This window comes from Apis mellifera, linkage group LG7 (genome assembly GCF_003254395.2).
Source record: "Apis mellifera strain DH4 linkage group LG7, Amel_HAv3.1, whole genome shotgun sequence".
NCBI lineage: Eukaryota > Metazoa > Arthropoda > Insecta > Hymenoptera > Apidae > Apis > Apis mellifera.
In genome coordinates, this window is record NC_037644.1 from 9,528,086 (window position 1) to 9,554,013 (window position 25,928).

The 25,928-nt window shown below is 36.3% G+C and overlaps 2 protein-coding genes across 17 annotated transcripts in view; both read left to right on the forward strand.

The window, feature by feature from the left end:
- The window catches only part of LOC406124 (gamma-aminobutyric acid receptor subunit beta), an 86,682-nt gene extending 72,280 nt beyond the window's left edge, over nucleotides 1-14,402 (forward strand). For 3 of the 16 annotated variants that reach the window (XM_006565096.3, XM_006565095.3, XM_026441999.1), the window contains 6 exons: nucleotides 2,427-2,564; nucleotides 3,843-3,980; nucleotides 4,812-5,096; nucleotides 5,418-5,566; nucleotides 6,743-6,905; nucleotides 7,262-14,402. In XM_006565096.3, the coding sequence (XP_006565159.1) occupies nucleotides 2,427-2,564; nucleotides 3,843-3,980; nucleotides 4,812-5,096; nucleotides 5,418-5,566; nucleotides 6,743-6,905; nucleotides 7,262-7,407 (1,019 nt within the window). In that variant the 3' untranslated portion in view covers nucleotides 7,408-14,402. The remainder of the gene's footprint in view (nucleotides 1-2,426; nucleotides 2,565-3,842; nucleotides 3,981-4,811; nucleotides 5,097-5,417; nucleotides 5,567-6,742; nucleotides 6,906-7,261) is intronic. The other 13 variants (XM_001120292.5, XM_006565097.3, XM_006565098.3 and 10 more) reach the window with 12 other exon arrangements.
- An 8,271-nt stretch (nucleotides 14,403-22,673) lies between these two features.
- Hsp90 (heat shock protein 90) lies at nucleotides 22,674-25,891 on the forward strand. The gene is given in 3 exon segments (NM_001160064.1): nucleotides 22,674-23,018; nucleotides 23,140-23,258; nucleotides 23,536-25,891. Coding segments are annotated over 3 exon segments (2,175 nt in total). The 5' UTR covers nucleotides 22,674-22,868; the 3' UTR covers nucleotides 25,442-25,891.
- The last annotated feature ends 37 nt before the right edge of the window (nucleotides 25,892-25,928 follow it).

Consider the following 25,928-nt stretch of genomic DNA (forward strand, 5'->3'; position numbering starts at 1 on the left):
CGAAATTTTTAGAATATCCGTTTTCGTTACGCGATATTAAAATCTTAATCTAAAACTTAATTAGAAGGAAGGGACAAGGGAGCAGGGTCCGGCTCGAAAAAGTAATTCTCGAATATTTTTTCTTTATCTTGTCCGATATTTGGATAATTGGCTCGTTTCGAAAGTGAGAATCCTTTTTCACGAGATGGGAATTATTAGATTAGAAATTGATCGAGCGAGATTCGATCGCGTTTACGTTGCGAACGTAATTCGAATGGGGAAGGAAGGGAGTGAAGAAAAAAAAAAAAGAAGTTAAATTTCGTGTTCAGAATTCGTGTCACTGGTAAAGCACAAAGCATGCGGCATCGGGCATGATACACGTACAAAATTACGTACGTGGCACGGAGCATGCGATTGTATACGCTGATGCATGTGTGTGTCTCTCTCTCTGTCAACTCTCTGCGCGTGTATACGCGCGAAGGGAGCGCCCGCCCGAAATCCACCCTCCCGCAAATCCCCCGCAGCATGCGAGTGGCACGAGACTTTTTTTTTTCTTTCTCCTTTTTTTTCTTTTTCTTTTTTTTCCCCCCCTTCGCTTCTCCATATCTAAAATATCTACTTTATACACTCTCCACTTATCGTCTTATACGATCCAAACTTGGTTACCGCCACCGCCACCGCCACCACCATCCCATATGGTTATTACTCTTTGCTAATGTTGCCGCAATCCTCCCCTCTTCACCGCTCCTCCCTCTTCCTCCCTCCGCACCTCCCTTTTGGACCTCGTAAAACGCTTAACGTTAACCCAATCCAGGACAATTGTTTTGGTAGGGGGAACGAGAGAAAGATCCCATTATTTTTTTTTTTATCTATTTCTTCGATTATTTATATATTTATTACGTGTGTGTGTATACCTATAATATAATTAACGATTAATTACGCGATCGCGATGAACATCGGCGAAAAATATTTTCGAAATTACACGTGGATGAACGAATTTTTCAAATTTGACCGAGGCTTTGTACAAACACGGTTTGAGGAAATAATTACAAAATGGATCATTTTTTTTTTCACGCATTGACAAAAGCGAGATATCCTTTGAAAAGCAAAACCGATTTAAATTCCTTCTTTTTTATTTTTTTGAAAAAAAAACCGAAATAATAAACCGAAAAACACGATACTAAAAAACCGGGGAAATTTCAATCGAGGAGGGAAAAAGAGGGAGGATCGATAGTTTGAAATTAGCATCAATTAAATTACACGGTTTCTTCCGTTTCAAAGGGGAGCCGTTGAATGTTAACGAGGCTCGTGTCGAGGGATGGGAGAGACGTCGGAATCAGGGCTGGCAATCGGCACACGCCGGAGTCGCGAGCAGATAAATCTGGGGGAAACATTTCGCCGGTCGGTCGGAATTACGGGCGAGGGAATTTGCCGAGCGAAAATGAGCAAACGGAAACGGGGATACGGCGATAGTATTTCCGTGCTCCAAAAACAAAAGCAGTTAATCTCCGAATGGCCGGGTCGTCGGATATCGCTTAATCCACGTTTCGCCGATGTTCGCGCAATGTGGCCGTAGCCGCGATGGAATGCCACTTTGGTGCCTGGAATGCGGTGTAACGATCGTAATCACCTAAGATTCAGTTACGGAGGAATGTTTCTCGGCCCGGTATGCGCGCGCTCGAGGCCGCGAGGCGAGGAATTAGCGAGAGGAGTATAAATATAGGTGCGAATTCCGATCGATCGATCGTGGAAAATTCGATCCGATTTCAAATCGAATCCAACGCCTCCCCTCGTCGTAATAAATTATCCTTTTTGATTATTATCTTCGAAAGTAATGACGCGTGGCCTCGATGACTCGTGTACCGTGCCCGTTCTTTTTTTTATTTTTGCGAGAAAATATCATGGACGCATGGAAAAATCAAGGATTATTGAGATATATGCGAGATTGTTAAACAAATTCGGAGGAAAGATTAGTTTTCATGGGTCCATAAAAAGCTGGAATAAATATATATATATATATTTAATACATATACGCTGCACACGAAAATATTATCGTTTACGATGATCATCGTTACGACGATTGTTTCAAATTATATATTTCGCCTAGCTCGATTTTTCGCAGCGCATAAACGAGCACCTTAAGCCGATCCAGAACAAGTGGAAAAAGAAGGGAAAATTTGTTCGCACAGCAAACGATGTAGAGTAGCCGAGGGAACGGTTTAGGGTGCTGGATGAAATTGTTTTGCTTCTATCTATATCTCCTTCTTTACCCCTTCTGATACCAACCCTCCTCTCTTGGTTTTTAACCCTTCCTCCCTCTATGGTAACATCCATGATCTCCCGAGATCTGATACAAGTCCTTTTTTATAATATCTATCACACAAAACTTGAGTGTCTAATTATTGTATGTTAGAGCGAAGATATTTGTGTTCTTGTTCTCCCGGCAGTTGGATACACAATGCGCGATATTCGGTACAAATGGAACGCCGGCCTACAGTCGGTCGGCATCTCGAACGAGGTGGAACTACCGCAGTTTCGCGTGCTCGGTCACAGGCAACGACATTCAACCATACACCTATCTACAGGTAGATATCCCCCTCTTATTAGTTCTTCCTTCTGAACTTGGTCAAGAAGAGGCTCGCGCAGATGATTATGAATAATTTTATTTGACTTGTTGTAACATATTATATTGTCACACGCCGTTTTATATATATATATATATATACAAGTTCGATATGTGTGTGGAGCTGTTTCCTGTTTCTTTTGTTTCTTTCTTTTTATTTCCTCTTTTATCTTCATTCCTGTACATTTCTTTCTGTACGTGTATATAATACATACGTTTATACTCTTTTTTTCAGATCTATCCTTCTTTCCTTTTTCTTCTTCTTTTTTTATCTTTTTTTAATTTATCTATTTCTTTTCTTTTTTTTTGGTTCTGGTTTTCTTCGCACCGATATGCACCGATCACCGTGTTGCCTTATACCGTGAACACTTATCGATCGAGGAAGAGGTTAGGACGAAACCCGTCCCCGGGGCTAACTCATTCGACCAATCGACCGATCGACCAATCAATCAACCTCATCGAAACCACGGAACTTAAGGACGAAGACGAACTCTCCCGATCATTACGTATCCATTTCTTCCTCTTCGAGTTCCCCGTTTTATCATCCGAGTCCGAGGTAGACGACGTACTATTTCATTCTCTCTTATAACGATCTTTGTATATATATATATATATATATATATATATATATATATATATATATATATATATATGAAAAATCGTTATGGAAAATAGTACCGAGTCAATCTCCGACGAAATCATCCACCAGATACATCAGAATCAAACCGACACCACGACGACGACGATGACAATGACGATGACGGTCTCTCGAAAAATCGAGAGAGAGGAATGATAAAAAAAACTCGCAACAAAGAAACTGAATTAAATTAACGCTTGCACGCAACTCCTTTTCGATCCCCCTTGAATGGGGATTATTATCACTCCCCCGTTGAATTCTCTCGTGAAAGAAAGAAAGAAAGAAAGAAAGAAAGAGGCACGAAGAACGAACGGAAGAGAGAGAGGGACAGATAGATAGAAAGAACGAAAGAGAGAAAGAGAGAAGAATGGAAACGGAGATCGAAGCTTGCTAAAAGCTTTGCAAAAAAAAAAAAGAGAGAAACGCACGTATGTTAGAAAGGGAAAAGAAAAGAGGAAGCAAAAAAAAAAAAAAAGAGAGCGGACTTGTTGGGGTTTTTTGACGGGGGTGCGAGGTAAGTGGAGGCCCCCTCGGAGCTGAAACGCGTTTGAGGGCTTCCGCGAAGGTACGTACCAACCGCGGGGGGTCTCTCTATTTTTTCAGTCGGATACACGATGAGGGACATCCGGTACAAGTGGAACGAGGGACCGAACAGCGTCGGTGTCAGCAACGAGGTCTCCCTGCCTCAGTTCAAGGTCCTTGGTCACCGCCAACGAGCCATGGAGATTAGTCTAACTACCGGTAACGTATGAATAGAACCCCACCCCCACCAACAACCAAAAAATAATAATATAACACATATATATAAATAAATAATTCGACCCTCGCTTTTAACGGTATGGGCAAGGTGGAGAGACACGTTTTGCGCTATCCGATGTCCGCAGCCACGATGTCGCTTGAAGAGAACAGTTATTGCTCTGCGTAAATTCGTCGATCGATCGATCGATATCTCTCTCTTTCTCGCGACCTGGTCGGGGAAAATTGAGAGGGAAATTTTTTTTTTTAGATATCGTGATTCCAAGCGCGAACTCTTATCCGTATAACGTGTAGCAGTTGAAGAGATTTCTCTAACAAATCTTCCAACGAATCCTCTTCCTCCTCCTCCCTCCTTCTCTCTCTTCAAAGCTTAATAATATCCTTTCGTTCGAAGACACGTTGACGCATCACGCGAACAACCTGATCTTTCGTGCGCTTTCCTCGATAATCGGAATCGTGAACCGCGGTGTCCGTTTCTCGTTCTTCCCGGAATAAGAAGAAGAGGGCAACGATTTTTCCCTTCCCTTCTTTTCTCCCGCCGAAACTTCAACGAGGATTCTCCATCAGACGGGTGGAGAACGACGAGAGGGAAAGAGAGAGGAAGAGAAAGAGACGAGATGAAGAAGAAAGAAGGGGCCGGTGGAGAAAGAGAGAGATACATATATAGAAGAGGGAAGTGTAAAATGAAAAGACGAAAGAGTGAAAGAGGGAGACGTGAAATGAAACGAAGGAGGAAAGAAAGAAAGGAACGGGAAGAGACATTTCGTGGCGCCTCTCCGTCCCCCCTAATCCTAACTGTCGATCTTTTAATCGTAGGAAATTATTCGCGGCTGGCCTGCGAGATCCAGTTCGTACGGTCGATGGGCTACTACCTGATTCAAATCTACATACCATCGGGCTTGATCGTCATTATATCGTGGGTGAGCTTTTGGCTGAACCGTAACGCGACCCCCGCTCGGGTCGCCCTCGGAGTGACCACCGTGCTCACCATGACCACCCTAATGTCGTCGACGAACGCGGCGTTACCGAAAATCTCCTACGTCAAGTCGATCGACGTTTACCTGGGCACATGTTTCGTCATGGTGTTCGCCTCGTTGCTCGGTAAGTGAAGCTTCTAATTCTCTTCTAATCGTGATTCCAATGGATCAAAAGAAAAAGAAAAGCTGCAGGAATGCACTTAACAAAGTTGTATTATATTTGCAATTCTATATTACTTTTGTATCAGATGTAGAAAGGAGGTATCATCATCATTCTGAAAATATCAAAACCGTGGTATTTCTCTGTTCTTTCGAGAAATCGACGATGAGATTTCTTTTCGTTGTTACCATAGGTTTAAGTTTCTTTTCAATGGAAGGAGAAGGATACGATCTATAATCGAGACGATCTCTCTAATTATTCCCATTCCCCCGTGTGTTTTCATAGAATACGCGACGGTGGGCTACATGGCAAAGAGGATTCAAATGAGGAAGAACCGGTTCCAAAAAATCGCGGAGAGTATGAAGACGGCGAGGGAGAACCCAGGCCCGCCAGGGGTGCCCGGTGATCACGGCGATCACGCGCCTAAGCAAACTGTGAGTGTAAAATCGGCCAACTTGCCCTGCCCCCATTCGTCTTTCTTTCCGATTAGAATTAGTATTTTTTTCTAAGAGAACTAGAACTTTTATCGAATTGGATAAAAAGAAAAAAAAAATAAAGAAATAGTAAATAAATTTAGAGTAGATATCTCTTAGCGCTTAGAGTTAGCCTTTCGTCTTGCATCGTTATTTTTCCGAATTTTCTTTCCTTTCTTTCTTTTCACATTTATGCGAAAAACTCGATCGAAATAGTATCGAATATATATATATAGTTGTTACGCGTTTTGACGGGAAGATTCGATCGTTCGATTTTTCATTTTCGAACCGACGAAAAAAAAAAAAAAGAAAGAAAAACAGAGAGGTATGGAAAAACGAAATATTCTCCTTTTTTTTCTTTTTCTCTCCTTTTGCTCTCGCTCGAAAAACGAGTGAACCGCGAAAGGTCAAAAGCTAAAAGGTTCTGCGAAATGAATTCCCATTCGGTCGTGTTGTGCCGGTCGGCGTGGTTCGCAGTGCCCGGACATGCGATGCACTATAAATTTTCCTTTTAATCTCGGGGATTGTGAAACGAGAACGAAAAATATTAAAGGGAGCGGAGAGAGGGAATGGAAAGGAGGGAGAGAAAGAAGGTTGTAGTGGGAAGGCGGTGACGGATGGATGGCATTGCGGTGCCATCGCGCCGCATAAAAAATGCCGCCAGGATAAGACGTTTTAATTAATTCCCAACCGGATTAATTATTACGTTTCTTTGACACGTTGTGAGAGAGCACGTGCCGCGCTATAAACAGGAACGAGCCGGCTCATTTCATCCGCCTCGGTTTTTATGGCTTATGAGAGGAGATAAAAAAAAATAGCAAAGGGAGAAAGAAAGAAAGAAAGAAAATGAGACGTAGAATAAAAACACGAATAGAACAATATCATCCTCCTCATTTCCCTTTCCTCTTTTTCCTTTCTTTCCAAACGTGATTAAATCCAAACACGACGAACGTTCAGAAACAGGGAGGGGGGCGAAGAATATCAAAGGTGAGTGGTAGAGAGAAAGTTAAGGATCGTGAAAAAAATCGTGGTAGTGCACGCGTTTGCCCATCCTCGATGTCGCATGCCAATCTACCAAAGTAAGGGGTTCTCCTCGAAAAAGGACACCCCACCACGAACTGCCGTGTCTCTTGTAAGTGGTCCCGTGTTGTCCAGGAGGTGCGGTTCAAGGTCCACGACCCGAAGGCACACAGCAAGGGTGGAACGCTCGAGAACACTATAAACGGGCGGGCTGACGAGGAGGCAGCGCCGGCGCCGCAGCATCTTATCCATCCTGGGAAGGATATCAACAAGCTTTACGGTACGGGTACAAATTCCTTTGAAACTCTACGATTGTTTCCAATTATTGTTGTTCAATTTGAAAATATAAATCTTCCGATAAAAAGAGTAATGATAAATTAGCTTTGTTCGAAAATTGATACAATTATTATTTCGAGTCAAGACATCGATGTATTTACACAGGAAAATGTAAACATGATTTTTCGTGATATTATAAAAATCTTCAAGAGTAATGATTAAATTAGAACTTTGTTATTACTTTCCGGCAGGAAGTAAAAAAACATCGATGTATTTAGAAATATATGCTTCTCCTTCCTCCTCTGATTATAACATAAAAACTGTGCTTTTTTTTTTCCTCTCTCTTCTTTCTCATACCAGGTATGACGCCATCGGATATCGATAAATACTCCCGCATCGTGTTTCCGGTATGCTTCGTCTGTTTCAACCTAATGTACTGGATCATCTACCTGCACATCAGCGACGTCGTGGCGGACGATCTCGTGCTTCTCGAGGAGGCGAAATAAGCGAAGAGGGCGCGGACGAGAGACAGTGCGGTTAAACACAGTTACGAAAAGTTGTGGAGAAAATTGGGGGATGGAGACGAAAGGGGGGATCGAGGCAAGGATCCGGCCGCGAACTGTGATCGCTTCGTTCGCAAGAAGTCGAGCGAAGTTGGATAAACTTGTACAACGATGAGACCGGTAACGTAGCCGCGGTTGGATCGACGCGAGTGGAACTCTGCGTGAAAAATAAGGAGGATGGATGGAAGGGAGGGAGGGGAGTGAAAGTTAGCGGTCGATCGATCCGACTGGGGGGACACTGTTCCGCGACACAGTGCGAAAATGAAAAGTGTCGGATCGGGAGGAAAATGGGCGAGCAGAAACCGGCCTCGAGTAAGGGGTTAGAGACGGTCGCTGGTCAGACCGGTTGGACGACTAAAACGCGCTGTGACTACTACTACTACTACTACTACTACTCCTGTGACGTTCTTCAATCTCGTAAATTTCGCCTGCGACGCGATGCTCGGATCTTATTCTCGTCGCTGATTTCTCGTCTCCCCCCGTGTCTTTTTTTTTTTTTGTTTTCGAATCACCACGTGAACGTGAATACGAATATAATCATCCACGAGATACGCGAGAAATCGAAAGTTGGGGAAACATGGTGGCAGATGGAAGATGGAGGAACGAGAGGGAATTACGGAGTTCGAGGACAAGAAGGGAGAAAAGTAAAGAATTCGAAAAACTAAAAAAAGAACCGTGCATACTTTAAACATTGCCAGTCTAGGTACCTAGGTCTTTAAAGAGAAAAAAAAGAAAAAAAAGAAAGAAGAGAATATAAACTTCGATATAAACACTTGTCAATTTAGCCACCATTATATACATACATATATACATACATATAAATATAAATATAAATAAATAAATAAATATATATATATATATACATAGTAAAAAGAAAGAAAAGAAAAAAAAGAAATTAACTAAACAAGTAAGAAGAAGTAAAAAAAAAAATAAGGAGCTCGATTACGACGAATCGAGTAACGGAGAACGGTGAAATTCTAAGAAGAAGAAAAAAATAAATTAATAAACGAGTCGATCGAGATATTCAACGATCGTCGGCTCGAATGGCGCTCGAGTGTACATGTGATGCAGAGAAGAGAAGAAAGGAATAATCGCGTGATATCTGAGAGTATCTGCGTGTGAGAATCCGCGTGTATGTGTGTGCGCGCGCGCGCCACTGTCCTACGTGTACAAGTGCGTGCCTTTGTGTGCTTGTATTGTTCTTGCCCGTATGTCTGTATACGCGTACGTGTGCCTCCATGCGTGTGTGTGTGTGTGTGTATTCTACGAGCGCCAGCGCACGTGCACGAAAAGAGAAGGAAAGAGGAGGGGGAAAAAAAAACAATTTTTATTTCGAACGAAGACGAAGAAAGAAAGAAAGAAAAAAGAAAAAAAAATAATAATAACAAAGAAAAAGAAAAAAAAAAAAGAAGAAAAAAAAACGGTTCACTACCGGAGACTGGTGCGACTTAAATAAATCCGTTATTAACAAATAAACACGTTCTAATAAATAATACTATTACGTACGCCACGTAAGGAGACGCGTAAAACAAAACGTGTGCGTGTAGATACGTGGATCGCGTACGTATATATATATATACATATATATATATATACGGACGTGCATATTATATTAAATTACAAGTAAGTAATTACACGTACACGATTATCCGCGCGTCGACGAATCCTCGAAGCGTCCACGCTTGATGAAGAGAAAAAAAAAAAAAAAAGGACACGATCGATCCTCCGCCTCCGTCGCGAGCCAGGAAGAAGAGGATCGATCGAGGAGGGGGGAGGAGAGGGCGAAACGGCGAAATCCAGTAGCATCCATAGTACGTAGGACGTGGACGTGGTCGACCTCAGCTCGACGGGCGGAAAGGGGGGTGGGGACACAACTTATTTCGACCGCGAGTCGCATCATTTCGAGGTAGAGCTGTTTTCTCGAATGTCTTTTTTATTGCCACGAACATTATGTGTGTCCGTTTCATTTTATACCACTTTTTTACCATTTATAGAACTCGTCGGGCGAAGCGACTTTTATATTTCCGTCACTTCTTCACGACCGCGGATAATAACCTCCCTCGGAATCGTGTAACTTCCGTTCGAAAACGTCGCGGCGCGCGCGTAGAGACCTCCGTACGTTGTTCGTGTACGTGGCTCAAACGTGGGGGAAGGGAGGGAGAGGAAAGGGGGAGCGCGAGTTTTTAGTAACTGTACCCGTGTATAAACTAAAATCGTCGAACCATCGTAGGGATCGCGAGTATGTTGTACACGTAGAGATCTGTCTCCTCTATCGATGGCGCAATCGATAATCGGAAAACGTAAACGATTTGTTCATTTTTGTGCGAGTTTTTCAACCCTCGGCCCGAGGGGAGATGCGCCCGAAGGAGGCCGAATCGAAATTTTCTTCTCTCGTCATTTGATTGAACGGAGAGGAAGGATCGAGAAAGATAAATGCTCCTCGTTCCGTTTTTTAGCGGCACGCGAGCGAGGGGAACGACTGAAGGATGGGATGAGAAAAGCGGAAGGGAAGAGAATTCTCGAGGAAAGAGAGAGAGAGAGACGGCGAATCCTTTGAATCGTTTCTCCTATTCTAATGGTCCTTCTAAATTGTGCGAGTCGCTTCACAAGTTATTATACGTGAATGCGAGCCCCGTTCGAATTCCTCCGCGTGACGTCCTCGTATCGAGGGGGGAAAAGAACGAAGCGAGAAATTGCGAGAGGATTGTCGCGACGGGAATACGAGGCGCCGCGCATAAAGCGTGGCACACACAGGGAGGGAAACAAGCCGCGATCGCATTCATCATACTCGGCGCGTGGATTAGTTTTTTCGAAACACACGTACACCGGTCCTCCCGTTTGAGAGGCCCTTCGTCTTCTCCCTGCTAGCTGTTCCGCCGCCAGTACAGCTTTTTGCCGAGTTAATTAACGCCAATTGTATGCCGTTCTACTTCCGTCTTTTGGATACTCCATGCTTGGCGTTTTTTTCTATTCACCCTTCTCTCTCTCTCTCTTTCTCTCTGTACGCCCTTCCCTCTTTTTCCTTTCTGACGGCGCGCACACACGCATATCCCATTCTCCCTTTCCTCCTTGATTCATTCCTGTTCCCCGGTCTACCGGTGTCTGTCTCTCACCCCTCGTCCCTCTTTCCCTCTACTCCTACTTTCGTCTGTTCCAGCGTGGTTGCTGGCTGCAGACTGGGTCGTGGAAGTTTGCCATTCAGGATATCGACCAACTGACACGCCCAACCCACCCTCCCTCTATCCCTCCTCCTCCTCCCTCGCACATTCGATCTCTCCCTCCCGACTCTACCTCTCTCTCTCTCTCTTCCCTTCCTCTCTCCCCACACCGCTCTTCTCCTCACAATCGCCAAACAATCCGTTTTCCAGACGCTCTTGCTCATTGTGCATTTAATAAGGAGCTTCTTGCTTTGGTACTCTGCGAGGAGAATTCTTTATAAAAGTAGGTAATCTTGCTCGAGGATCTCCTTGGGATCGCCATCCCCCTCGAAATACGCGGAAGAAGAAGTATGGCCGAGGGATTAGAATATTTTCGTATTTGGCCGCCCCGTTCCACCCACCCACCTGGACCGATGGCAACCGATGACAAACGCAGTCCCTCGGATCGTTTGTCGTTATTTATCATCGACAAACGCGCTCGTCGTTTGTTGCGTTCCGTTTGTAGAGAATGTAGATAGTAAATAGGCGACGATTTCTTTTTCGATCCGATTACGTTTTCGAATACGAAGAAGAGGGAGGGGGGAGGCAAACACACAAGTACTACTACTCGCGGGGAGGACGGAGAAAAGGGACGAATCGATACCATTTCGGAGTGATTGGAACGGGACGAAGAATTAACCTTCTTAACCCTCGTTCGTCTCTTCGTTCTGCACTGTATTTTATCAATGATAATTGTAAGTATATCGACGATACTTCCACGTCCGCCCCACCGGAAGCATTATTATTATTATTATTATTATTATCATTATTATTATTATTACGCAATTTATATTACAACCGATATACATCTGTTATCTCGAGTCTCTCTCTCTATTATAGCGAGAAAGGAAGGGAAAGGGAATAGCGTTTTTTATCGTTGTGATATACTAAATAGTGTCTCTAAATATGCATCTATCCATACGTATATATACATATGCATCGCGTATGCATCCGTGCATACCCACGTTGTTTGTATATAACGTATGTACGCGTGTGCCTATTGTTTACGTTTAATCTATGAGCCGTGTGCACACGAGGAACTGGCACGTCCAATGGTTGAGGAGGTGGAGGAGGATAAGGGGCTCTTCCGATAGATAGCTAGCTATAATAGGTAGTTAGGCTAAGCGAGTTATAATAACGAAAAGAAGTTTCAGTTGATGATCGTTCTTCGTCTTTTTCTTCGTCTCTTCTTTTTTTTTCCTTCTTTCTTTTCTCTTCTTTTTTTCTTTCCCCCCTCTTTTTCCAATTCTCCCTATGAATGGGAGAATATAATAACAATCAAAGTTATTACAATAATCGAGAGACGAAATTATGTCGTGATAACATGGAGAGGGATTCGATATCGTGATCGATATTCCTATAAAAATTTCTATAAAAAATGAATTGTAAGATAGAATGAAAACGAATATAAAAAAACGAATACATTTTCAATATTGTCGAACGAGCTACTCGACGAGATTATTAAAAATTTGTTATTGATTCAACAATTGGTAAGTTAAACATAATCGAAACGTGTTGCTCTTGGAATCTTTTTAAGGTATTCTTTTTGAAACGCCTCGAAAACTGATAGAAGATAAATTAAGTAACAATTCCTTGACCCTCGTTATCGATGAGCACACTTGTATCACGTTGAAGCACGTGTTGATATATATATTGCCTTGAAAATCGCGCGCCAGTTCCTCCGAAACCGACCACGGTCAATTATTATTATTATTACTGTTAATTATTTTATTAATAATTATTGCTATTATTATTATTATTATTATTATTATTTATACTATTATATATATATATATATTATATATATAAACGTTTTAAAGATGAATAAGATATTTACGACGATCTCTGGCAAGACGCGCAAAGAAACAAAAAAGAAAGAAAGAAAGAAAAAGTGCGAAAGAAAACGGAAAAAGAATGAAAACGAGACTCGCGTTATCGATGATCACCTACATGTATATATATATATATATAGATATATATATATAGATATAAATAATTACCGCGTATATTATTATATATATATTACCGAGAAATGAGACGACGTCGTTTAATCACCAGTCGAGCACCATCGACGCGCGCGCGGATATATCTCGGCGCTCGAACGAGGCGAGGACGAGATTGTAAAAAAGAGAAAAAAAAAAAAAGAGAAAAAAGAAAAAGGAAAAAAAAAGAGAGAGAAGGGAAAAACCGAAAAATATTAAAAATAAGAAAAAAAAGAAGAAAAAGAAAAAAAATTAATGAAGAAAAGGGGGGGAGAGAAAGAGAAGAAACCTATTAATAAACCTATACAAAAAATCGATACATCTGTAAATATAACGAGTTTTATACACAGAGCGATTGTATTCGTTAAAGTAAAAGAGAGAAAAAAAAAAAAGAGAAAAAAAAAAGAAAAGAAAAGAAAAAAGAAAGAAAAAAAAAACAGAGAGAGTACCTACTGCGAAGTAATATATATATATACATATTATATATATACATATATATATATATATACATATTATATATATATAAATATATATACGCAAATTGTAGTGCACACGAGAATGTGACTGTTCGCACATATTTAGGTAAATCACTTTTAAAAGTATAGGGGAAAAATAAAAAAAAAAAATGTAGAGACTGGAGGCACGAAAGGAAAGATCGAAAGAAGCAAGATTACGTACGTACGTATGTTCGTTCGTTCGTTCGTTCGTTCGGTGATTGAATGAAATTAATTTGGAATAAAATGTAAAATCAGTGTGAAAGAGAGGAAGACGGTGAGAAAGAGAGAGAGAAAGAGAGAGAGAGAATGAGAAAGAGAGAGAGAGAGAGAGAGAATATTTATAATTCATACACGGAAGGAAATGGTAAACGGAATGATTGATACGCGGCGAACGAGAGTATTTTCCAAAAATCGACGAATCGATCGAGAATCGTGCACAAAAAGTGAAAAGAAGAAAAAGAAAAAGGGGAGAAAAAAAAAAAGAAAAAAAATAAAAACACGAAGACGACCATCGTACCCACGTATCATCACCCACGAAACGCACGAAACGTGTTCTCGCGATTTTTTTTTTCCCGCGTCTTTCTTTCAGAAAGAGAAAATTCGTCGCGGAATTGCCGAACGATCGACCGCAAGATCGAAAACGAATTCTAAAAAAATAATAACGTAGTGAAGCAAGCATTGATTTCTCATTGATCTCGGACGATCGTTCGAGCTGAACGTCGCTCGTTACACACAAGTTCGGGAAACGCGTAATTGCTCAAAAACGAAGAAGCTCCTCAATCGGCGTGCGCTTCGGAATTCTTTTTTTCATTTCGTAACCAATCGTTGTTTCTCGTATATATACATACATACATACATATATATATATATACAATGCAAAAAAGACGTGGCATTGATCTTGTTTCTCATTGTTTGACCGACAGTCGGGGGAAGAGGGGGAGGAAAAGCATGTGGGGGAAGAAAAAAGAAAAAAATGTTCCTATCGAGAGCGCAAAGATATTTTCTAATAGAACGACCAAGGGGGGAGAGATTTTTAGATCGCCTGTGAGGAGCATCGTGGCTCGTTCATGATGGTCGTCTTCGTGAAAGGGAAAAAAAAAAAAAAAAAAAAAAAAACCAAAGCCACGAGCGTGCACACGACAAGACCATGTGAGTTCAAATCGCGATGTAACGAAAACTGCCAACTTCATATTGCAATATACGTTTTAGTCAATCGTGGCGAGATGCACGTGGGGGAAAAAAAAAAAAAAAAAAAAAAAAAAGAGAGACGTTCCACAGTCGACGAGGAAAAATCGAAGGAATTAGAAAAGGGAGAAGGAAGAGAAAAGATTAATGATAAGAAGGAGAAGAAGAAAAATGCTAAACTGAGGAATTGGAAAAATCTAAATCCGATGTACGGGGGTGTTGAAAAACTACCCTATTTTTTTTTTTTTTTTTTTTTTATGGTTCGACGATCGATCGATAGCAGGAGAATACTCAGGAGCAACGTTTCTCCCATTGTATTTTCGTTGCAAACGAAACGATTCGATTTCACGACGAATCGAATCCGCGCGGTTCGCTGCACCACGCCGCCATTTCTCGCTGCTCGCGTCGACGCACGGGACGAAACGCGCGCAATTTGAAACGATCTCGCGAAACACGACGAAACATCTCTCGATCTCAAAAAAAAAAAACAAAAAAAAATATATATCTTATCGATCGTTATAGGCCGATCTGTATATCTTCGAACAGATAAACGAAAAAAAAAAAAAAAGAAAAAAAAAATAAGAGAATAACGTGTTCAAACTACGTACGTGTTTTGTAACCTGTATCCGTTCCCATAGCCCGTTTCTCGAGGAATAGCCGAAGATAAAAAAAAAAAAAAGGAACAATTGAACAATTTGTATCATCCTGCTCAAAATAAAATTAACACCGCCGGGTTTACGAATATATACACACACACATATATATATATATATATGCATCATTGGGCGTGTCTGACTACACACACACACATACACATACATACACAAACACACATTGATCGAATTGATTTAGTAGCCAACAATCTTTTAATTTAGGAGAAGGGGAGGGGAAGACATTACGAAAATTGGAGAAAGGAAACCGCGAATAACGTTATAACTCGTTGCTCAACCCTTGGTTTTTAAACTCAATGTTATATATATATATACAAATAAATATACTTGTTTTAATATCGCTCATAGCACGTTAAAACAGATTTGAAGAAGAGAAAAAAAAAAAGAAAAAGAAGTAAGAAACAGTGCGAAATATAATTGATGAATATTAATAAGATGGGTTACATTAGACTCGAACAACTATTGAATATTTATGCTTTAATTTTAGCTTTGCTCTCACGTTGCTTTCGCTTTTTCGTTCGAGCGTTCCCGTGGATGGTAAATCATTTTTACGATCTAAATGGTTCCTCGTTTTAACGGCGTCGTAAAGAAAACGGAATAGTTTCTTTTAGGCAAATTAACTGTTCGTTATACAGGCGAATAATATATAAATCGGGAATTATAATATCGAAAATTAATATTAAAAATTGGATCATGTTGAACGCGAAACGAAAACTTCATTCAACCTCTATTATTTTCAAGAGGGATTCGAGTTTAGAAAATCTCGAACGGATATTAGCAGCTGGTAAATAGCTGCTAAGAAGAGTGCTCGACCGAGAACGGTATATTTCTGTTCCTCTGATCAACGAGGAAGCGTGTCTCGCTTCGCGTATTACGCAACTTTGCAATTTCGTTCGCTGCCAGAATCTTCCGCGGAATTTGGCACGTAGAATCCGCTTGAAAAATTCGAAACCCCTTCGAATCGAACCTCTCTTCTACAAAGAAAGATAAACGAACTTCTATATACATATATAGGATACAATTGTGGGGAACATGTTCGATTCTGACGATCGAAGAACGAGAAGAGAATATCGAACTATCGAGAGAATTGCGTAGATGATCGAAAAATTAAAAAGGAAATTACGACGATTATGGAGAACTTTCTTGAGAAGAGTATCAAATTCTAAAATTCTATTTAATAACGCATTAACTGCATTAGAAACGTATTCTTACGATCGTTAAGAAGAAGAGAATGTAGACACATTCACATCTACATGTATCGAGCAAACAATTGACATAGTACATGTACATATACATACATACATACATAACACTATACACGCACATAGACACATACATAAACATATATATATATATATATATAAAATTAATTATAAATATATATATAAAAATATACATATACCAGCACTTGGGTAGATATAGGTATTTACCTATATTACCTGAAAAAGAAGAAAAGAAAAAAAAAAGAAAACTATTAAAAAACAAAATCACTTTTACTGTGGCTGTAATGCGCCACGATTCTACGAAAGGAGGAAAGATATGAGGGAAGAGAGAGGACATTGTGTTACATTTTGCACGACAGGGGCGTATATGTACTAGCAATAGCGAATATACATACATATACACGTACAATAGCGTAGACTTAATAGAATCCGAGAGCGTATGGCTGATTTAATGGGGAGAATCCGTGAAAGAATGTGTATACCGCACATGTGCGAGAGTATCTCTCCGTGATTCCGTATTTTATTGCGGAAGTTCCTGTTCCTCGAAAGAGAATTAAGAGAAAAGAGAAGAAAAAAATTAGGACGAGGAAGAAAAAGAGAATAAGAAAAAACGGATGAAAAAAGTTTTTGTAGAGATAGATAACGCGGGTGCCTCGATATCCACCCCCAAGTATCTCGTATTTTGCAACCACGACCACAAAAAAATAATCATTTTTCCCATTTTAGAAGAAATAGAATCGATTGGCGAATTGGTGAATTTCCGTTTAAAAATTAAATTAAATTAAATTATAGAGAGAATAAAAGGAGGAAAAGAAAAGCGGGCAGATAACGCCCTTAATTTAACACCATTATCCGTGCGCCATGTTAAGAAAATCGTTTTTTGTAATAAAATGAATAGTCGACGAAAAACGTAACGTAAATATCAGCTCAATTATCATTGATACGTTCCATAGAAAAGCAATTGTCCATTAAAGAAACAACAACTCCCACCCTTTCAACGAATAAATATCGACAAACGCCGCGTATTATAATTAGAAAAGAATTATTATCACGATTAAATTATACGGTACAAATGGAAACTTTGTTGAAAGAGAAAAGAAATTCTATCTTGATGTTCACTGAATACCAGTGGAAGGAAGGAAACGAGAGCAATTTATAATATAATACTAATCTAAAGAGACCAAAGAATACACGAAAAGCGAAATTCAACGAAAAAAAAAAGAAAAAAAAAAGAAAAGAAAAGAAAAAAAGCACCTTTTGATACTTTTCAAAAACCTGTTTCTCTTCGTTGCTCGCATTCCATCGCTCTCCTTTCTATTTTCGTTCCCTTTTAAACGCCATTCTAACAGCATTAACTGTTGATCCTCTTTGTTGCGCAACAACAAGCCGACGAGCAAACATTATAACCGTCGTGTTACGCGAATCGCATAAATCGAATTATCAATGTCTCTCGATCTTCGACTTCTAATATTTTCACCGAGCATCTTTGCCAAGGGAGATCACGATCTATTTTCATAGGTCGATGCTATGAAATCTATTCCTTCCCCCCCACGCGATGCCTACTAATAAAAGCTTATATGGGTTTCGACTATATATACATATTATCGAGAGACGATATTCAATAAGAGAGATAGCCAATTTTCGTTCGATTGTTTTGCAAGAGTTGAAAACGCTCTTCTCGCGATACAATATATATATTTATATCGCGAATAAATTCTCGACTGGTAGAATTAAACTGAGAAAGTCATATATTATCGTATTAAATATTTATAGTGATAAAACTAACGGTAACATTAACATTTTAAACAAATAAATCATTTCTGAAGCAAACTGAATTCTCAGTTAGTTAGTCGGTAAATATTGATTTTATACGATATTCTTCAATTATATAGCGGATATTTCACTCTACCAGCGGGGAATTAATTTCCGTTCGTTCGCAAGCGTTTCGTCGTGCACCGTGCTTCACTTTCGTCCGCTGCAGCAATCTTTTCGTATATTTCCATCGATAGCTATTACAGTTACAGTTTCTTCTCATCAATCGTAGTTTCACGAAACGTGAAACTGACATCCAACGAGCGCGATTCGAGGCGAAACGATATATTGTAAATAAACGATAGAAAAATCGAAGAAAGAAAGAGAGGGGGAGAGAAAGATAGAGAGAAAGAGAGAGAGAGAGAGAAAGAGAGATGAGAAAGAATGGTAAATAAGAGAACATGAGTGAGAGAGAGAGAGAGAATGTGAGGGAGAAAATGAAGATGCAATAGGGAAAAAAAATTAGAGTGTAAGTGTTCGATCGTAGAACTTATAAATTATAAACACAAAATCATATTACATCAGAATTGGAGTATTACTCGTGCTAACTGCCGAGAAAGGGACATATTAAAGGGACATAAGCGTGTCCTCGCGTTCGTGTCGTTTTGTTAAAGAAGATTTAAAAGAAAAAAAAAAAAAAAAAAAAAAGTAAGAAAAAAAGAGGGAAAAAGAGTTGGTAAAAAAAAAAAAAAAAAAGAAAAAAGGAGTAAATAAAACAGAGGCTCTCCTAGTTACTTGCTCATTGAAATAATATTCTAAATAACGTTCGTAACGGAACAAAAGTCTAGATACGCATCAGTATAATGAGAAATAATTTTACGTATATATATGTATAAGTAAGATTCACATTCACGCGCGCGCGGCTGCAGTCATGCGCGCGCACACGCGCGCCATTTTTTTTTTTTTTTCTTTTCAAGCTATGGATGCACTTAATCTTATCGGTGATCCATATCAATCTCTAATCTCCGCGAGTTGTTCCGTAAAAATGTAGAATATATCGAAAGGTTGTAATATTTTAACGATATTTTCGAGTAATAGCTACTGTTAAAAAAAAAAGAAAAAGAAAAAAAAAGAAAAAAAAAAAGAGAGAGAGAAAAAAGAAAGAAAAAGAGAGAAAGATACAATTCTTCCCTCCCTTTATCGATAACTTATAAGTTTACGCTTTCTAACAAAAGGAATATTAATATAGCAACGGTGGAACTTCAACTTAATCGAGAAATAGAAATTGTTAAAGAAATATAAATAAATATTGAAAGTAGACATCAGAGTAGAAATCACTTCGCAATATTGGTGCTTTTTAACTATGGAAAAACAAATATTTCTAGATTCCACAAGATAAGAGCATAACACATGTTTCTAATTATGATTATGATGACATATGGCATGTTTTTGATTCAAATAATTAAAGTATTTTGAAAAATTAACTCTGTTAATTGAGGACCCACTGTATTTATGATGCAATTTATTTCTTGAAATTGCACAATTATTTGTAAAATTCCATTAAAGATAAAAAAAAAAAAGAAAAGATAGCTTTAATTAAAGAAGTATATATATAAAATTATTCATATAATGTTTTATAAATTACGTTTTTAAATGTACCAATGAAGTATTCGATAGAAATGCGGTGGCGTGCGCGTGCCTGTTCGCCGCTATGCGTTCACGAAGGATCACGATTTCTATACATTAAGGTCGATCGCTGTACGCCGTACAATTTACAGTGAGCATGTACGGCTTGTGAACAATTACAAGCTTGTAGCGGAAAAAAAATAAAAAGAAAAATATGCACTCGAAACCACCAGAAGCATAATCGTCTTTAAATGGCGGTAAATATAATTATAAATTGTTACAAACAAATATAACGCAAGAGAAAATCGTATCGTTGCATGACCGATATACCTAAATGAAACTATTACTACGTGATACGACATTATTATGTAAAAGTTTTTATTGCGTGAGTAAAATTATGTTATGGATAAAAATGTGTACCTTATGACTAATAAATCTCGTCCTTTTCTTCGTGCATCGAACACACTACCGACCAAACAATATCCTTTCACACATATTTCAATCAGAATTTGACAATTTGATCGACTTTCTTAGATTCCCAATAACTATTCGCACTTTGTCTATAAAAAACTTTTAATTTTCAAATTTTATACACTTATTAATCAATTAAAACACATTTTTTTATAAAATATTATCTTTTAACGAAGAAAAATAGGAAAATCAAATACACAATTTGAACGAGACATAACGTCATTTTACGAATGACGTTGGAAGATCTAACCTTTATAGGTCACGTGACTTATTCCTACTTTTACCCGACGAGGGTAATACGAGTACCAAATATTTATTTTTACCAATAGATGGCAACATGATTTAAAGTCAACATAATTCTTACATTAAAAATGCTTATTATTAAAAATTAACTTTATTTCATCAATAACTCATATCTGATTTTTAAATTCATATATTTTTTATTTCTCTTGTTTTCCTAAAATATTAAATATATAGATATTTTTAATACTTTAGGTTTTTCCAGAAACTTTATTCTCGTTTCAATCAATACTATCACATATGTTATATGTATATACATATACATATAAACTTTTATACTTGTGTAAAATCAATTTAAAATAATTAATTCAATATTCATTATACTTCAAAGAAAATATACTTATGGAACATAAAAATTTTAAATAATTGTGAAAATATATAATATATATATATATATATATATATATATATATATATATATATATATATTATATATTTATATATTTATATAGATCACAAAAGATTTAAATCAAATATCAATTTAAAAATGACTATTTATGATTAGGATATTTTAATAATCTTTTTTTTTTTGTTTTTGTATATCATTAAATATTAAAATTATTTGTATTATAATCAATTGTATTGTTTTAAATTGCAAAAAAAAATTAAAGTCTTCCTAACCTTCTTTTATATCTTATTTTCTATAGCACTTGCTACACAAAAATAAATATATGTATCACAATTATATTAACCGTTTCACTTATTTATTCAATCTGATTTTTAAAAATACAAAAACACAATGTTGCATTCTCACTTTTATTTATTTTACATTGCTTTCATAAAATAAAATCAAGGTTAAGGATATTCGTTCGAACATTCTCGTATTTCATATTTATTATTTCTATGTAAAATCATTAATATATGTATATATATATATATATATATATATAATATCCACGTATAGATATAATATTTAAAAACATTGAAATATATCACATTTTATATATATATATGTAGTTTAATATTTTTTATTATATTATTGTTTCTTATACAATTCTGATTATAGAAAAATTTTCTAGTTTTTTTTGTTTATTTTTTTATATTTTTTTTACTTTACAATGACTTAAACGCGAAGATTTATCGGATTAAACGAAAAAACTTCTATTCAGATTACTTTTAACGAAATTAATGCAAAAATAAGAATCACAAATGAGGTGTACTGTTACACGAATACAATTTCTAATACTGCTGTGCGAATACAGTATCATTGATCGTGCCTAGTTGTCTGATATTCACTTTCTTGAATTATATAAAAATAGATAATTATTTCAACAAAATATATTACAAAGATTTTTAATGCAAATAATAATTTATATTTATTTTAAAATATATTATAACATATTGTCGTCTTTGTTCTTAAACAAAATTATTAATGAATCATTTTGAATATTCGAGAATAAATCGTTTAATAAAATATTACAAAATATTAAAATATTATAAAATTATAAAAACATTAATATTTTTTTTTTTAAATAAAATTAATTAATTTTTTCCATAATATTATACAAAATAACATAAGACTATAATTCATAATATAAAATATATTATAAAAATGTTATTAATAAAGAACATGAGATAACTATTTGTTTATAGAAAATATGTTTAATATATAATATAAATTCAGAAAATGGCATAAAAAATGTAATTAATATTAATTTCACAAAACAATTATATATAAAACAATTAAATAATATTCATATATAATTTCATCTTAATTTCATCTTTTTAATGTATATATCAAATCTATTTTTGCACTATGCAGGTGTATCTTAACATGTGCTTAATGAAAAATATAATTCAGAATCCTAAAAATAATTATATATTAAATGTTATAAAAAATACTGTAAATATAAAAAAATAATCTATATACATCGATTACTGACATCAATTATTATTACACTTGAGTTTCATATATGTATATATATATATATATATATTCAAATGTTAGTCTCATTTTTCATATTTGTCACATAATCATCTTTTCTCAATTCTTAGCTTGGAGGTATCGCGATGTTTCTAGACATGTGTAGCCATGTCGTCATTTCCGGTCACTACGTAAATACACTCAAAAGACATTACTGTTATTATATTTTGTACATAAATTGTTATTAATACAATATATTGAATATATTTTAAATTCATATTATGAATTTTGAAAACATTTTTTTTTAAATGTTATGCTAAGAATTATTAATAAATATTGATTATAACAATATTTTTGATAGAATGTTCTAGAAATCGGGCGTGCTTCCGGCAGGTGCCTTCTAGAATTTTCAAAGCTCGATAAAAGCGGCCCCTGCGCGCCAGTATTCAATACTCTGAAAAGTGACGGCGCGAGAGACTGATCTCTGAGAGTGACGCGAAGCTACATTTCCTCTGTGGTTGTACGTGCGATTATACGTGCGATACATTCTCAACGTTTGTGAAGAAATTTATTTTAAATAAATAAACTTCTGTGTTTTATTATCTGATTATACATAATTAAATACATTGTGAAAAGATGCCGGAGGACGTCACCATGGCTAATGCCGGAGAGGTTGAAACTTTCGCTTTCCAAGCTGAAATTGCACAATTGATGAGTTTGATTATTAATACATTTTATTCCAATAAAGAAATTTTTATTCGAGAATTGATTTCAAATGCATCTGATGTAAGTATAATTTATTTAAACATTTTTTTATATAATTGAAGTTCTCGGAAATTTCAAAATAATATTTAAAATTTTTTTTTTAAATATAAATTATTTAATTATTTTCATTTCTTTTGTATAGGCATTAGACAAAATTCGCTATGAATCTCTCACGGATCCATCTAAATTGGATACGTGTAAGGAATTATTTATTAAAATTGTTCCTAATAAAAATGATCGTACTTTAACCATACTTGATTCGTAAGTATTATTTTATTTCCTAAATAATAATTGAATAATTATTTTGATATATTAATATTTATTTTTATATTGTATTATATTTATATTTAATTTTATTTATTACATCATATTTAATTTTATTACATTACATTAAATATGTATAAATAAAAAAAGAAATTTTAAATTTTTATTATTTTATATTAAAATTAAAATTTAAAATTAAAATTATATTATTATATTTATAATCTATCCAAATAAAATTTTATTAAAAATGAATAATGAAATTTTCTTTGTACAGTGGTATTGGTATGACAAAGGCTGATCTTGTGAACAATTTGGGTACCATTGCTAAATCTGGTACAAAAGCATTTATGGAAGCTCTTCAAGCTGGTGCAGATATTTCTATGATAGGTCAGTTTGGTGTAGGTTTTTATTCTGCTTATCTTGTAGCAGATAAAGTTGTTGTAATTTCGAAACACAATGATGATGAACAATATGTATGGGAATCTTCTGCTGGTGGTTCTTTCACTGTTCGCCCTGACAATGGAGAACCAATTGGAAGAGGTACCAAAATTATTTTACACATTAAAGAAGATCAAACTGAATATTTGGAAGAATCTAAAATCAAAGAAATTGTCAAAAAGCATTCTCAATTCATTGGTTATCCAATTAAACTTGTTGTTGAGAAGGAAAGAGACAAAGAATTAAGTGAAGATGAAGAAGAGGAAGAAGAACCTGCAAAGGAAGAAGGTGAAGATACAGGTAAACCTAAAATTGAAGAAGTTGGAGAAGATGAAGATGAAGACAAACCTAAAGATGAGAAGAAGAAAAAGAAGAAAACTATTAAAGAAAAATATACTGAGGATGAGGAACTAAATAAGACAAAACCAATCTGGACAAGAAATCCAGATGATATTTCTCAAGAAGAATATGGTGAATTTTATAAGAGTTTAACAAATGATTGGGAAGATCATTTAGCTGTCAAACATTTCTCAGTTGAAGGTCAATTGGAATTCCGTGCATTGCTTTTCATTCCGCGACGTGCACCTTTTGATCTTTTTGAAAATAAGAAAAGAAAGAATAACATCAAATTATATGTACGTAGAGTTTTCATTATGGATAATTGTGAAGATCTTATTCCAGAGTATCTTAACTTCATTAAGGGTGTAGTTGATAGTGAAGATCTTCCATTGAATATTTCTCGTGAGATGTTACAACAAAATAAAATCCTTAAAGTCATCAGAAAGAATCTTGTCAAGAAATGCTTAGAATTATTTGAAGAATTATCTGAAGATAAGGAAAGCTATAAAAAATGCTATGAACAATTTAGCAAGAATATAAAATTAGGTATTCATGAAGACAGTCAAAATAGGAAGAAACTGTCAGAATTACTTAGATATCATACTTCTGCATCTGGAGATGAAATGTGCTCGTTAAAGGATTATGTTGGAAGAATGAAAGAAAATCAAAAACACATTTACTATATCACTGGTGAAAGCAGAGAACAAGTAGCCAATAGTTCATTTGTAGAAAGGGTTAAGAAGCGTGGTTTTGAAGTAGTATACATGACAGAACCCATTGATGAATATGTTGTACAACAATTGAAGGAGTTTGATGGCAAACAGTTGGTCTCTGTAACTAAGGAGGGTTTGGAACTTCCAGAAGATGAAGAAGAAAAGAAGAAACGTGAAGAAGACAAAGCCAAATTCGAGAATCTCTGTAAAGTTATGAAAGATATTTTAGACAAAAAAGTAGAAAAAGTTGTAGTATCCAACAGGTTAGTTGATTCTCCATGTTGTATTGTTACATCACAATATGGGTGGACTGCAAATATGGAAAGAATTATGAAAGCTCAAGCTCTCAGAGATGCATCCACTATGGGATATATGGCTGCCAAGAAGCATTTAGAAATCAATCCAGATCATCCAATTATGGAAAATTTGAGGCAAAAAGCTGAAGCTGACAAACACGATAAGTCTGTGAAAGATTTGGTCATGCTTCTTTTTGAAACAGCTTTGTTATCTTCTGGGTTTGCTCTTGAAGATCCACAAGTACATGCTTCCAGAATATATAGAATGATTAAACTTGGTCTTGGTTTTGATGATGATGACACACCAAATGTAGAGGATGAAAAAATGGATACAGAAGTTCCTCCATTAGAAGATGACACAGAAGAAGCATCTAGGATGGAAGAAGTAGATTAAGACTTCTACTGTTTAAAATTATTTAATTAAATCCAAAGACTTCTAGGATGTAGAAAGACTGTTACAAATTAATTCTACTTAAGTACTGAACTTTCGTTTTTGTCTTTCTATATGCGACAGAATGAAGTGCCATGCTTCTCTTAAGTATTGCATATTGCTAATTCTGTATTTATTTGATAAATATGAGATGAAGTATAGATGTTTTGTGCATTCCTTAAGTAGTGCTATATCTTTAAATCAAGCCTGCCACTTGATTCTGTCTCTAAATTCTTTTTTATGGCATCATTTTCATGTGTCTGCATTGTCATTTTAGTTTTTTTGCACTTGTACATCATTACGATTTCATTTCGCATTTTCATCATTCCATTTTGAAATCGTCATGTAGTCCGATAAAAGATTAAAATCGTTATAAACAGTTTTGTGCGTAATAAAACAACCTTACACATAAAATACCTAGTTCATTTTTTATGATCCTTTTTATTCTATT